At 43.2% G+C, this 14,346-nt stretch overlaps 1 protein-coding gene across 1 annotated transcript in view; it reads right to left on the bottom strand.

The window, feature by feature from the left end:
* Positions 1–14,346, bottom strand: part of GPC4 (glypican 4) — a 109,948-nt gene that overhangs the window by 34,500 nt on the left and 61,102 nt on the right. Inside the window, exon 3 of the mRNA XM_073358517.1 lies at positions 13–404. Coding sequence (XP_073214618.1) covers positions 13–404 — 392 coding nt within the window. The remainder of the gene's footprint in view (positions 1–12; positions 405–14,346) is intronic.

The following is a 14,346-nucleotide window of genomic DNA, read 5'->3' as shown; positions in this document are numbered from 1 at the left end:
AACTTAGCTTACCGCAGTCACTTTGGTAACGACATCTCTTGCCACTGCCAGGCCTTGGGCAAAAGTGCGGGCAGCCACAAACGCTCGTGTCACTTGTAGTTTTAGTTTCCGCGGTACGTCTCCAAACGGCTTCAACTGCTCTGTGTACTTGCTCACGCATTCGAGGTATTCGTCGGTGAAATGGTACTGTGGGTTCACTAATCGAAACATACGTTCCAGGAGACGCGCCCAGAAGTCATTGAGCATCTCTTCCAGGTTTACATTTCCACCCACATAGTAGCGCTTCAGCTCTATGAAGAGATCCTTAAAAAGTTCAGAGTTTTGCATGTATAAACGACCGTATGTCCGCAAAAACATGTCATTCAAGGATTTCTCTGCATTTTCAAGCAATTCTTTGAAGAACTCTGGAAAAAAGATAAATGAAAACATAGTAAACAATTTCAGGTTAATCGTTTTCACAGTTATACAAGCTTTTCAAATATTTCCTTCAATAATTCAACAATGACAGTAACACAAATTAAATTGAAAGCTAAGAGCTCTCACTGGAACATCACTTAAGTGCTGGAAGTTCTCCTTTAGAGGTACTCTTATTTTTTGTTCATATCTGATAAATGAAAAGGACAGATCCCAAGACATGGATGACTGAAATCCCTTTCTATGCATAACTGAATAGCAAGAGAAAAAGCCAGCAAACTGGAAAAAGTTTCCTTTAAAAAGTTGTTTTGAAACATGGATCATCATGAAGCGTGTACACACACACACATAAAATGGATGTCCATAATAACTGGTTCTTACATTTCAGTATTGCTAACCCCAAATTTTTAAAAAATAAATAAATCACAAGTCAGGCTGCAAAAATAATGAGATTCTTTAAGTAAGGTTTTCTTAAACTAAATTCATTTGGGGCTCTTTCATTGCCTGCTGATTCTGAGGTTGTGAGCTCTTTAAGGCCCAGATTTTGATTGTGGCTTTTACATGCTACCGTAATGCAAAAAATAATGCATTTACACAAGTTGGAATTGGCATAAGAGTTAAAGGCCACACCCTCTACGCTTACAAAGAGTGCCAGGGGATTTTTAACCACAGCAAATGGATAGGACCTTTTGTTTCATCTCATCCAAAAGCCAGCCTCTCCCGCAGTTCAGCGTCTCTAGGCAGCATATAGATCTACTGACTCAAAAGAGAGTGCATCATCCACTGAATCACCATAATCACTTCCTAAGTGTTCCGTACGGGCCTCTCATTCAAGTCCTGTTCAGGCCCGATATGGCTTAGCATGTGAGACATACCAGGATGCCTGTACTGCTGAACCCATTATTTAACCTTCGGAGAGCTTCAATTCTCCTCTTTTTTTTAATATACCAAACTCCGCACCATGGTATCCGAGAACGTAGAATTTGCTGTAAGCCTTACAGCGTGTGTTCTCTTTCCCAATTCTAACTTGGATTGAGTGGAGGGGTGCCCCTCACACTTAGTGACACGAACCTCAGAATGCATGGAGATGCCTCCATTTCACTTCAGATGAAGAGTTACATAAAAATATTCCACGCTATAAAATTTGTATATATGGCATATGGACTAATTACAACATACAACTATTGCGACCAACCAAAAGCAAATCTGTTCCTGCATAAGTGGCGAGACAGTTCTAAGAAAAGGAAAATATGGCATTTATTAGGTCTGATCAAAGAGTTACATCGTTGTTTGCCTCCAAAGTCTGAACAGGATATGTTGGGGGGAGTGAGGGGTGAAAATCTATTTGTTTTTAGCCATTATGGGACAATATTGCATTTTACATGGAGTCTATGATAATTTGATAGGGGTCCAAAATCTACTTTTCCTCTCCTTACTATGAGAACTGAGTAAAATGAAGACTCGGTGATATTTTACTCACCTGCCAAAAATAATTTTACTCGCCCCAAGCAAATGGGCAAAGGAGTTTGCAAAGTTGACGAAGAAACCCTCAAATCTCTACTAAAAATAGCTAAATATGGGACATGAGTTTGAATCCTAACTTCAAGATGGACTCTGGCTGCACTGACTTTTGCCCTAAACTCAAACCATATCAAAGGGCACGTCTTCACTAGCCACGGCAGCACTTTAACCTCGCTGTGTAGTCGCTCGTGACTGCTGGGAGAGTACTCTCCAAGCGCTATAAAAAAAAACACCACACACCTCGACAGCTCGATAGCTACCAGCCCTGGTGCACTGTCTACACTGCCACTTTACAGCGCTGAAACTTGAAGTGCTCAGAGGGGTGTTTCTTCACACCCGAGCCAGAAAGCTGCAGCGTGGACAAGGCCTTAGATACCTTTGGAACTCTTGGGTGTGGTTCAACCAATTTCCCTTAATACTACATGTAAAAAGCAAAAGGAACCTTATTCTTTAACACACGCCACTGGATATTTGTAATACTGACCTATGCTTTTGGGTGACTCACATTCGATAAATAATTTTTAATAAAACACGCCTCTGCGTTTTAATCCCCAAAGGAGTCATGTTTAGAGCCAGAAGTTGTTAGAAGGAGAAAAAAAAAAATCTTTGGCCCGGTTTGAATTTAAACGCTGTTAAAATGTATCAAGTATGCTGAAGTTTAAATTTTAGTCTTCAAAGTGCTCCAGTACAAACAAAGACTAACACACAGAGAACATTTTCTGGGAAAACTGAAACATTCTTTGAGTTCCTTATTAGCAAAGTCATGGGGCTTGGTGGTTGACATAGCTGTATATAATGTAGCCTCTTAGGAGTACAAGAGAAACGATCCAGTGAAGAGGAGATTGATTTCAAAAACCCGACATGTCCTCTGTCCAATATCAGCAGGACTCTCTACTTTAGTTCCCATGACTGGCATTTCCTGTCTAGGAAGATTTTTCAGTTGAGTTTATACTATAGAGATTAGCTTGGTGGTGTATATTAATTTCTAATTCACTTAATCATTCTGAAAGCTTACTTCCTCCTTTCCTTCAGATTTTTTTCAGAGCCTTTAAAACCATCAGATAGGTTGTATATTCAAATGCTCTTGAACTGGGCACAGAGCTAACATTTATCAAGAAATACTTCAGAAAGGATTTGATTCTGAAATGACACTTTTGTTAAAAACCATTAAATGTTTCCAACTGTCAATCAAATGAGCATGTAGAGGATTGTTCCGAACCAGAAAAAAAAAATCTTAAGTGATGAATTCATACCAACTTGGCCTATTTATTCTCCTGCTCAAACTCATTTTATTCCTCACACTCCAAATTGATACCGGGTTTCTTTAGAATTTTTTCAAGTCTTGTTTTGTCACGGCATGTGGCAGTTCAGCTCCCTAGAAACATGCATTGATTTCCACTTGGGGGAGAATCTGGGAGATTTTGTTTCCAGCTATATCCATTAGTATGAGAAACGTAATCACAGTTAGCAGCAAACGTCTGCATATTTGCAACCTTCCAAATAGTAACCTTCCCTTGGCCAAGAAAAAGGCGAAGAAGGGAAATGAGAGCATCCCAACACTAAAAGTAGTAAATTTCCAAATACCAACCAGTCCCATTGCTCAATGACTGCCTGAATCTCTAGCAGATAACACAGGTACCATAGTCTATAGGTAGCATAAGACCATGGCCATGTCATTTCACCTCCCTAAAAAGTCCTCACGATCATCATCTTGGGATACACTCAGTGACCTCAAAACAAGATGACAGCTCTGGAAAAAAATGGCCTTGAGGGACCTATTGAAATTTCAACAGATACTTGGGATGCTAAGTTGCCCATGTAAAGTTAATGGACTCCCTCACAATTAAAAGGCATTAACAAGAAAAAAGATCAAAGCAACACATGTCATATATTAAGATATGTGAATCCCTGATTAAGTGGCTAGTCCTGCAAAACAAAGGGCTCTGCAGCCAAAAATAATAAATCCCAGGCATGCCGTAGTATCTGATTACATATATATTTAGAGTGCTGGTTGCACATTAGAAATTTGGGCAGCATAAGCTGGTTTAAAGGCATTGGGGCTCATACGAGCAGCTTTGATGACACTGGACTAGTTAGATATTAATCCTGCCTCTTGTAGAAACAAGCTATTCACTGATTAACAAACTACAACATAACCTAGAGTTAACCTTGCAACCTTGAGAAAAGAAATGGCAGGTTCCACTCTTCAATCTTGACTGTTTGCTCGGGAAAATAAATTACCACCTTTCGTTTGGGTTAGAAATTGACTTGTTCTCAAACAAAACCTAAATACAAAGGATTACTCTCTCATTTTACAGCATTGTAAACGCATGTTTTACAGCTGTGGTGCAAGCAATCCGTACTCATTAAATTATCACATTGACAGACTTCCTGTGAAACGCTGTCAAATGCAAACATTTTTCATGGAGAACAAATCATTCTTTGCTGCTCTCTCAGAAAGTCTGCTATTCAGTGAGATCTCGGGCTCTCTCTCTTTTTTTCCCCCCTGTAAATTAAATAAGAGTTTATCCCTCTCCACCTATAAACTGGCAAAAAAAAAAAAAAAGTGCAATATTGGTGGGAATTTTAAAAGTGAAGAGGCAATGTCCCATTTTCTACCCAAGCTAACTGCTTCAAGGGGAGAGGAAGAGCAGAATTTTACATTGCAAACGCTTACATTACTCTGACAGTCTTTTTAAGGAATAAGCCCACATCCTGTCTCTGCAATCCAGGAGCTAGTTTGCCATCTCCTTGTGCTCTCAGGTACGTGCAATGCTTTGACAGATGACTGGATTTAACTCTGTTTTCAGTGAAGGGAGTTACCACTGCACTAGTGTGAACTGTGATTTGCACGTGTGCAGCTCGGAACAGAGGTGAGCTGCTCTTGTGAAAACAAGTTACATCAGTGCAACGCATCTACACTAGGGCTTAGCACCAGTGCAGCTGTATCAGTGGCTACAGCCCTAATGGAGACAAGACATTACTTTGAAACAGTTCTTTAGACACAATCTCACTACAAACCGCGGTGGCTAGTTAGCCCGGGCAAGCGAGGTCCATTCCAACCCCGAATTCCCAAAAGCTACAAAAGACATTGCGCATGTTCTCTTTGATTTAACTGATAAATGTCTACAGAGCTCAGGACACGTGGTGATTTGATTTAAATGTCACAACTCACTCTCTCCGGCAGCGAAACACAGCGCCAGAAAGTTTGCAGAATGTAGCGCTGCGTGAGGCTCAAATCCTGGCATAGCGAATAGCGCCTCAAGAAGCTGCCTTGTTACCATGGCAATTGACCACGCACAAGAGTCTCTGAGGGTGTTGCTGAGGGAACCACGGCTCAGTGAGGCCACGGCAGGATTGCAGGAGTTAAGCCCAAGCTGCAGGGGGTAGGAATGGGGCCCGTGCCCTGTGCCTTCCCAGCCCCCTCCCTCGCTTGGCGGTGCCCTTGAGTGTGCGTCAGTAGCCACTGAGGAGGCCCGGGCCCAGTTCATGCTCTACTCCCGTGCTGGCCTGGGCAGCAACACTGGCAGTGGGTTCTCTAGTTCCCAAGTCCCCCTGCTGCGGCTTCATTATCAAGAAGGTGACAGCTTTTTAATTATACATTGGGCAGGGGTGGAAATAACTATTTTGCAATTTGTGCCTCGCCTGTCAAAAAGGTCATGAGCGGCCACTATTGCAAACCAACTAAAATATGAATGAACAGCAGTCCTGATCACGACACATGTGTTCACTATGCATGACGGCCCCGGATTTACTGACTGATGTAACCTATGGGAAAGCATGTGACTGCACTGTCAATAGAGCTTAACTGCAATGCACACCATCAATCAAAGTGGTGCTTTCCAGGCCTTTAAAACACTCACCTATAGATCTATTTCAGGCTAAATTCTTCTAGTTGCACCATTTACTTAACAAATCAACCTAGCTGTTGCCTCCTAAATGCTGCTTTAAAAATTGAAGAAGATAAGATGGCATAGTGAAGCGAAAGGGTATTTGGTTTGATGGAACTGCAGCATCACTGCCAATCACACACTGATACAGCGCTACTAGAATCATTGTCAGACATACTGCAGCTGTGCTGGAGGGACTTGTTTGTGATGGGCAAGGGCCCAAAAAGGCAGTCTATATATACATACATAATAAATAAATAAATGCTTTTGCTTTTAAGTAAAGAAAACTCAGACATATCAACCCTGGATAACTAGAGAAATGGTGACATCTCAAAAGTCAATAGATTAAAAGTTTAGAAAGAGATTGGATTTACAGATTGTTTAGAACTCCAGCTTCTGTTTGTTTTTGTTAGCATCTATTTAAATTTCAGTGACTAACGTTTGGGGAAAGTTCTCCGAGACATCCTGAAGCAGCAGGGAAGACCAGACTTGACATTTCTGAAGTAAAAAATAAATTATGTTTTTAAACCAGCCTTTCAAATCTGCCTTTATACACTGTAAGGAAGAACAGGAAAATGTATCCATTTACTTGAAAATGTCTTTCTTCAATGAATAAGGTCTACAGATCCATTACAATGGGTATGGCAGCCCACTTACACCTTGAGGGCAGAACCAGACCCAGCAGAAGGAAATGCCCCCATCTCCCTCCAAATGAGAATTTTCACAGCCCGGATAATTCAAATCTACTTTTGGGTGGGGGGGGGGGGGGAAAGAGACGACACAGACATGGAGAAAACAGTATCTTCCACTGCAGAGCATGGTAAATTCCACTTAAGCACAGCAACAAACTCAACTCCTTTGATGTCATCAATTTCCACATCTATTTTTGGATGACCCATTTGTCTCCAGGATGGGCCATATGTGTGGCTATCATTACTGAAAGAAAGGAAGTTTTCAGGTAAGTATGGATACACATTCTTCTTCCTGCAAAGATTCACAGATCAGTTACAATGGGATGGGATTTTCATTGTGATGTGCCTCCAGGATGAGAAACAGGATTATCCATTAAATAGGGACGTCCAGAACAAGGTAGATTATATATAAATATTACTTCCATCTTCCTCTGGGCATTAAGACATAGAGAAGACTTCTGCCAAGACAAAGAAAGTGGCATTGGCTAAAACTGGATGACCAGGATGCAGAATCTGGTGAACTAAAGGCCATTGAGCAGATCCTCAATACAGGAAACAAGCTTTCTCTTCCCTGCGCTCATTAGTCCAAAGGAGGAATATTCCAGTAGAATAAGTTCTATTTATTGAGCTGTCTTTTGGGGTCCATGGAAGCAACAATGACTTCACCTCATGTAGCAAGGCGCACGCTGGGCTGGGCCCCTCTGGTTTCGGTCCCTGTTGCCCTCTCCCATCAGACAGGAACGCGTCAGCTTGATGCAACACCAGTGTTCTTTATCTACAATTGTTTTCCCAACGCCACTTTCCACCTATGTACGGGTTTGGCAGCCAACTTTGCAAAGTGCAGGCCTGGCCAGCAACAGACCAGAAAGCTTCCACCTCCCTCTGTGCCTGGCCTCTCTCTTCCCCCTTTCCTCTGGCCTCCTCCCAGCCTTTATAGCCCTGGCTAATGAGGCTGGCAGGTGCTGCCCATTAACAGGCAGACATAGGGCTATCCAACCAGCCCCAATCCATTCCCCTTGATTGGGGCTGGAGTGGCAGAGGCTGATTAAGTGCTTCTCACTCAGCACCCTGCCACACCCCAATATTCACTTTAAATCTGTCTGGTCCCATGTGGGGATTTTGGTCTTGCAATTACAGAGCTCCTCCTCTGGGAGAGAGAAACATCCAGCAATCCAATGTGAGGTTAATCGAGCCTGAGAGCCATAGCCTCTTCAGCCAGAAAGGCACAAACAGGATCATCGCTGCTCCCCTCTTCCTATCTTGCATACGGTGCTGGGGAGCAGTGGAGAAGGTGGGATGACATATAGCAGGGTTTTCTCCGAGCTTTGCAAGAGGTCATTCACCACCTTGCATCCTGGGTCCAGACACAGAGAGGGACTGCAGGGCCCTGTGTTTCTTGTTGCCAGAAGCAAAAGAGGTTGATCACTGTCAGTTTCAGCTACTGCTAACTTTTAAACATCCTTTTAGCTATTCCTTTCCTTTCCGAAGGCCTGTTAAAGCCAATTGCTGAATCCAAGCACCAAAAACACAAGCCATCCAGTTCTACACAACTTCCTCATGCGAGTAATCCCACTGACTTCATGGGAACTAACTCAAGCAGGTACGGATTTGCAGGACTGACCCAAAGGAAAGATAAATAGTGCTCAGAAGGGCCCACTCAAATGGCATATGACACAACAGTAGAAGAAAAACAGAAGAATTGACATCCTTCCAGTAAGAGAGTTTAAATGGGACAGATCCAGTTCCCCAAAAAAGGATTTTCTTCTTCCTAAAAAGCCCCATTTATAGCCTAGAAATTTAAGAGTGTAATACAGATGCAATTGTTTTGCCCCCAATGTTCTAATCGTCAGGAATAAATGTTACAGAAACCATCTTTTATTTAAGTTACAGGAGCCTACCACTGCTTGGCACATAGTTCTTGCGTTTGAACCACACTTTCCAGTAAAGGATTTCAAAGCACTTTAAAATCCATTAATGAATTAGGTTTCACCACACCTGAGGAAAGTCTTACCCCCATTTTATGTGAGGGAAATTGAGGCACCAAAAGTGAAGTGTCTTGCCCAAGGTCACAAAGGGACTGATAAACATTTTGCGAGGAGGGTGTGGGCAAGTTCATTCACTGGATGTGTGCTTTGTTCAATTTGTGTTACTCCAGAGAAGGACAAAAAGCCAACACACTGCATTTTTACATTTCCAAAGAACATGTTAAGTTTTATATACACCAGATACTAAGGACGGTGTGTTTTATGTTTTCAACTGGCCTTCTTTGCATGTTCAAGTTAATTGTGTAAAGAAATACAAGCAAGACATATAATTAACCAATGCACATTAAAACATAGGGCTTGAGCATGCAAAGTGGATACACTCTATTTTTATAGGCACAATTAATGAACACTTTAGACAATTGGACACCCAGTGCTTAGGGTGTATTTTTAACATGCTGTACCAAGTACCTTGAATTAAGGATGTAATGTCATCTCTAAACCCTTAATTTTCTGGCTTTTATGGGTGATTATACTTTCTGTGTACAGAATAGCATTGCCACATGTTTTTTAATATATACAGACAACCTGTGCTCCCATTTTGTGTGTGTGTGTGTGTGTGTGTGCGTGTGTGTGTGTGCGTGTGTGTGTTTCTCTCTCTCTCTCTCACTCTCTAAGATGAAGCATGAATTTTCAAATGCACTCTCTTAGCCTAACTCTGCTCCCACGGAAGTCACCCTTATGTTCTATTTTACTGCTAAGGGTTTTTTTATTTTTTAACCACACACTGTCTTTGTGCTGTTCTCAAAGGTGCATTTGGGGATCAGGCTCCACCCTGCAGCTGGCTCTACAATATGAAATAACGATGCAGAGTTTGAGCCAGACAGATAAAAGGAATTTGGAGAAAAGACACAAACGCTCCACAACTCTGGTTTCATCTCTAAAGCAAACAATCCAGAGCTATGCCACATTCTAACCTTCCCTCCTCCCACCCCCCCAAAAAAGTGCCTCATTACTTCTAATATGCATTCACTTCCTTTATTGCATTTACCACATTTGTAATTTCCACCAGGGAAAAAACAAAACTGTAGTTTAATGACCTTTTGCCAAACGTGTTGAGAATGTGATGAATACATAGTGTTAACACATTTATTGAATATGAAGTCGGGAAGGGAGGGCAAGGCAGAGAGCCGTTTCTCTGTCCTGTTTTCAGACATGTGTTAGCACTTACCGACATGGGAAGAGCTCTTCCACACAGTTCGAAGAAATTTAGGCTTAAATCATACCAGTATCACAGCAAGAGCCCTTGTAATGGGCAAACCTCAAAGAACAGGGAGGCGGAGTTCAGAAAAGCAACCAGAAGTTCACTTAATTATTGAAAGGTCGCAGGGCAACAAAAATTGTGCTAGAAACCTCCTAAGGAAAGGCCCTCATGAGATTTCTGGCACTTCCTGTTTCTGGTGGGTCCAGTGTTTGGGTACATCTGCCTCCAGCTGAAACCCTAGCGAGCACAGAAGAGCTGAACAGCAGTTCACAACGACAAGGGTCAAGCAAGACCCAGCTCGTTGACAGTTTAGTGGAAAGGGAAGAGAAAGCACAGAGCCGAGTTACGTTCTGATTTGAGGAGCAATTGTGCGCAGCAGTTGCTGTGGGGAGAGTATGACGGGATTAAACATTGGCCTTAAAGTTATGAGATGAGTACCAGCGAAAGTGCTGCAGCGGGGGGTCATCTCCTCTCCAGACCTGTTGTCTTCTGTCCAAACGACAATCTCAACCTGCCTCTCCAGTCAGCTCCAGGGCAACACAGCTGAAACACCCACTTCCCACGACCCACTATCCTCTCTCAATCACTCTGGGTAACACCAACACTGAGCTTCTTGCTCAGGCCAGTATCCCGGGCCTCCTCTTCAACTCCAACCTCTCTTCTCTAGCTCCTCCCATCCACGCTGTAGCTACATCTTTCAGATTCTTTCCACGCAACATCTCTGGACACAGCCTTTCCTATCCAGTCACACAGCTAACACCCACCCAGGCTCTCATCTTGCATCTCCATCACTGCCACATCCTCTTCTCCGGCCTTGACAAATGCCATCCTATCCCACTCTCAGCCATTCAGAATGCTGATGCAAGGATCCTTCTCCTGGCCCATCGTTTGACCCCATCACCCTCTTTGCCTCCCTCCACTGGCTCTCTATCACCTCAAACATAAGCTCCATGTCTGCACTTTCGCCACCCTTCACAGCCTATCCCTCACCCTACCAATCATCTCTCATTACTCTGGCCTCCAATTTGCCCGTGAGGCCAGCTTCCATCACCCAGTTGATAAATTTTCAAGCAAGCCCCTTTGCACTTTCTCCCTGGACGCTCCACACTTGGCAGGAACTCCTCGTACACATCCACAAAGCGAACTCATTATCCACCTTCAAATCCTCCTCAAAACTGTCCTTTGCTAGGACTCCTACAAAAAATTAGACGACAGTTAGGCACCTGGTGTGCAGACACCATGCTGCCAGTCACGCTGACCAATATGGTTTCCTTATACTCCCCTGCCAACTGTCAGCCTAGCCATCTTGCGTTATACTTAGATTGTTAGAAATTTGGGCAGGGATAGCAATTTGGGCAGGGACCTTCGTTGAGTTGTATTTACACAGCGCCTAGCACAATAGGGTCCTGGTTCCTGCCTGGGGCTTCTAGGAATTAATAAGGGATGGATTATTAAGGCACTGAATTCACAAACTCTCTGTGGGATCCCTCACAATGGCATTTGTTCAACCAACATGCAGAGATGCTGAGTCCAGAAGAACGTATAAGCAACATACTTGTGTGCATAAATATTACCAAATTCCAGCCTTGTTTCTTCTGAGAAAAGGAGAGGGAGGGGGGAAAGGAAAGTTAATTTTAAACAGACAAACAATGACTCATTGACTAGCTTGTATCAATTAGTAACTAAAGAACCTCACATTTCCCCCTGTGTGTAAGACTGCTGTGCACATGTTTCAAACAACAAAAACAGGTAAAAACTATGTGATGTGAAGAGCAGGTAATTCTATTACTTGGAGGAAAATAAAGACAGTGTGAGATTGTTCAAAGCCCTACACAGAAGTTAGCTGTGGCTAAATCCCCAGCACAATTATGAAATTCACAACCATATTTTTCGCCCTGTGGACAGGACATTCATTTTGCCCTTGGAGAGGATACTGTGTAGCAACTGTCTCAGTCTCTAACACCACAAAACCAAGATCCCCTTCACTCTCAGAAAGGATTCGCTCAGCGCAGGGAATGATTTGGTACCAAACAAATTCTGAAAAGCCCAATGTGCCTCTAAAGCACAAATGTTCTCGTTTTGGTTCTTTTTAAATAACCTCAGATGGGAAGAAGATAGTGGGAAATGTATTGAGAATAAATATAAGCTAGACATAGAAACAGGGAAAACAAAGAAGGAAAGCAATTCTTTCATTCATGAAAGATGTGCTTTTCTCCTACATTTACATCTCCCAGGTATGTAGGAACCTCAGCTAAAAGACGCTTTTGAAAAATTCCACTCAGCCTAAGTGATTCTGGGTCTCCCAAGTCCTTGAACTCCTATGTCCCTTTGAAAATCCCACCCTAAATACGCACAGGTCCAAACTGAAGTCCTAAAGACAATTCCACAGGAGGAGACGTCTGCCTAGGTTAATGAAAGTCTGAGGGATCTAGGCCTTTTTCTATACTGGTTGCTAGGGCATGAGATGCCACCTTCTTTTTGAAAGAGAAGATGGAAACCTGCCTTCATCAGGACAAAATAGAAGGGAGGGCTACACGTGTTCATGGTCTGAAGAAAAACAAGCCACATACTTGCTCCCGCTAAGCTGTGCCCGTGTGCACACGCACACAGATCCTAAACCCTGCGCACACCGCGAAACACCGCGCACACAACAATTTGCACGGGGGGGGGGGGGGGGGCCTGTGGAACCACTTCTTTTGCCCTATCTCCTCCTAACTAAGAACAGTGTCTCATACAACGATGCACAGCGACAGCCATAGGATTTCTAGGAGCCGACTGTTTTGGAAACCTTCTTAATTGGCATTAGTTAAAAAGCCAGTTGAGAGACACTGGAAGACTGGAACTAAAGCCAGCATACTGCTAGTTTAGCAGATCCTGCACCTCTTGCTTGTGCCATTAGACCCACTGACACTTATGGGGGCCACACACACAAGTATGGATTTGCAGGATTCAGCCTTGGATCTCTGATACTGCAGCCAGAGCTGTCAATCAAAGTTCAATTGTCTGATACGACATTCATGTCCCAAAAGGAGAACTACTTTGGCAAGGGAAAGAGGCCTGATTGGTATGCATGCTCTCTGATTACTCCTAGGAAGGGAGGCTGGAACATAGTTGGAATAGTGGCAAAGGAATCTACCCCATTTTACTTTAGGTGGACGGAGAGTTAATAATTAGGGGCTTCAGTCCCCAGAAGGAATTTTTACTTCTTGGTTCAGATTCTGCTCACGGAAGAGGTGCTATAAACTCTGGCTAATGATTAATGGGTTGTAGGTCTCCAGCCTGAAAGCAGGAGCTTAACAGTTCGCTCCTGAAACTCTCCATTTTGCAGAGATTTTCTCACAGAAAATTTGCAATTTGAGAATCTCTGACAGCAGAGGTGTATGCTCCCCCTTCCTTTGGGTCACTGTTTTCAGTTTACCAAGGAGAACTACCATGGAACCATGGCCTAAATGTCCAATGGTGCATGATCAGAAGGCCCCTGTTTGGCTTGTTTCTTTATTTCCCCCTGTTCTTCCTGGAGTAGCCTGAGGGTCAGGAATAACCCTCAGCATTATTTGGCCTCATAGGGAATGCACAACCAACATGGCCTACTCTTATCTCCCAATGGATAATGAGCTATGTTCTGTACCAATACCCACAATAAGTGACAGACTCTTGAAATTACCAAAGTAGCTGAAATAATTGTGCACCACCAGAGAAACTCCCCTCTTCTGCAGAAATCCACAACCGACTCCTCAGTTACTGAAACTCTGCTCTCGGGAGTGGGGTTTCCTCCCCTATGGCCAGTTCGGCCACCAGAAAACGCAGTCTGCCATTTTTCCAGGGGGGCTTCATGACAGAAAAATATGCCTCCAAGTCACTAAATAGCTTGAATGACCTTTAGCAAGAAGAAAAGAAATAATCTTCAGTAAAAGAAATCTATCTAGCTAAGAGACTTGAAAAATAAAGCTGTAATGACTGTTAGATTGCTGGATCCCCCTGGCTCCCAGCTGGCGCGCTCCCCGCCAAGTCTTCGAACGTGAACGGGGCGTGAGGCACCTGAGAATTCTCAGCCACAAGCCGAGATCTGGACTTGCACTTCAGAGTTAGAGTTAGAGTTACAGTGACCACTGGGAGGAGTCAATTTGTTTGGTTTCAGTCCCCAAAGGGTTTCGTTTTACTCTCTTCATATTTGTTTCATCTTAAATGTTAATGGAAAACTTGGGGTGGGGGCATACAGAAGGAGATCTTCTCAACATTTAATAGCTTTCCAGATGCCGGCTTGTACTGGGCGGTTTTATAGGAATTATTTTGTCACTTGGGCATTGGACTTGCCCAATCTACTGCCAATCCCGCCTGTGAACTGATCGTTTCATGTTTGCCCTGATGCCCTGAATACAGCATCTGAAGATCCGCAGAGATTTGAGTCTTCATAGTCTTTGCCATGATATATAATAGGAAAAGTCAAGAGGCAATCATTTAACTGCACTAAAAACACTTGTAAGGGAAATCATTAGCTGCCTATTGAACTCACTGCATCATTAATATTACTTACTTGTATTGTTGCAGCACCCAGATGACCCAATCATGATCAGGGCCCCATT

Source organism: Lepidochelys kempii, chromosome 9, assembly GCF_965140265.1.
Source record: "Lepidochelys kempii isolate rLepKem1 chromosome 9, rLepKem1.hap2, whole genome shotgun sequence".
Lineage (NCBI taxonomy): Eukaryota > Metazoa > Chordata > Testudines > Cheloniidae > Lepidochelys > Lepidochelys kempii.
This window is presented reverse-complemented; position numbering and strand designations above follow the sequence as displayed.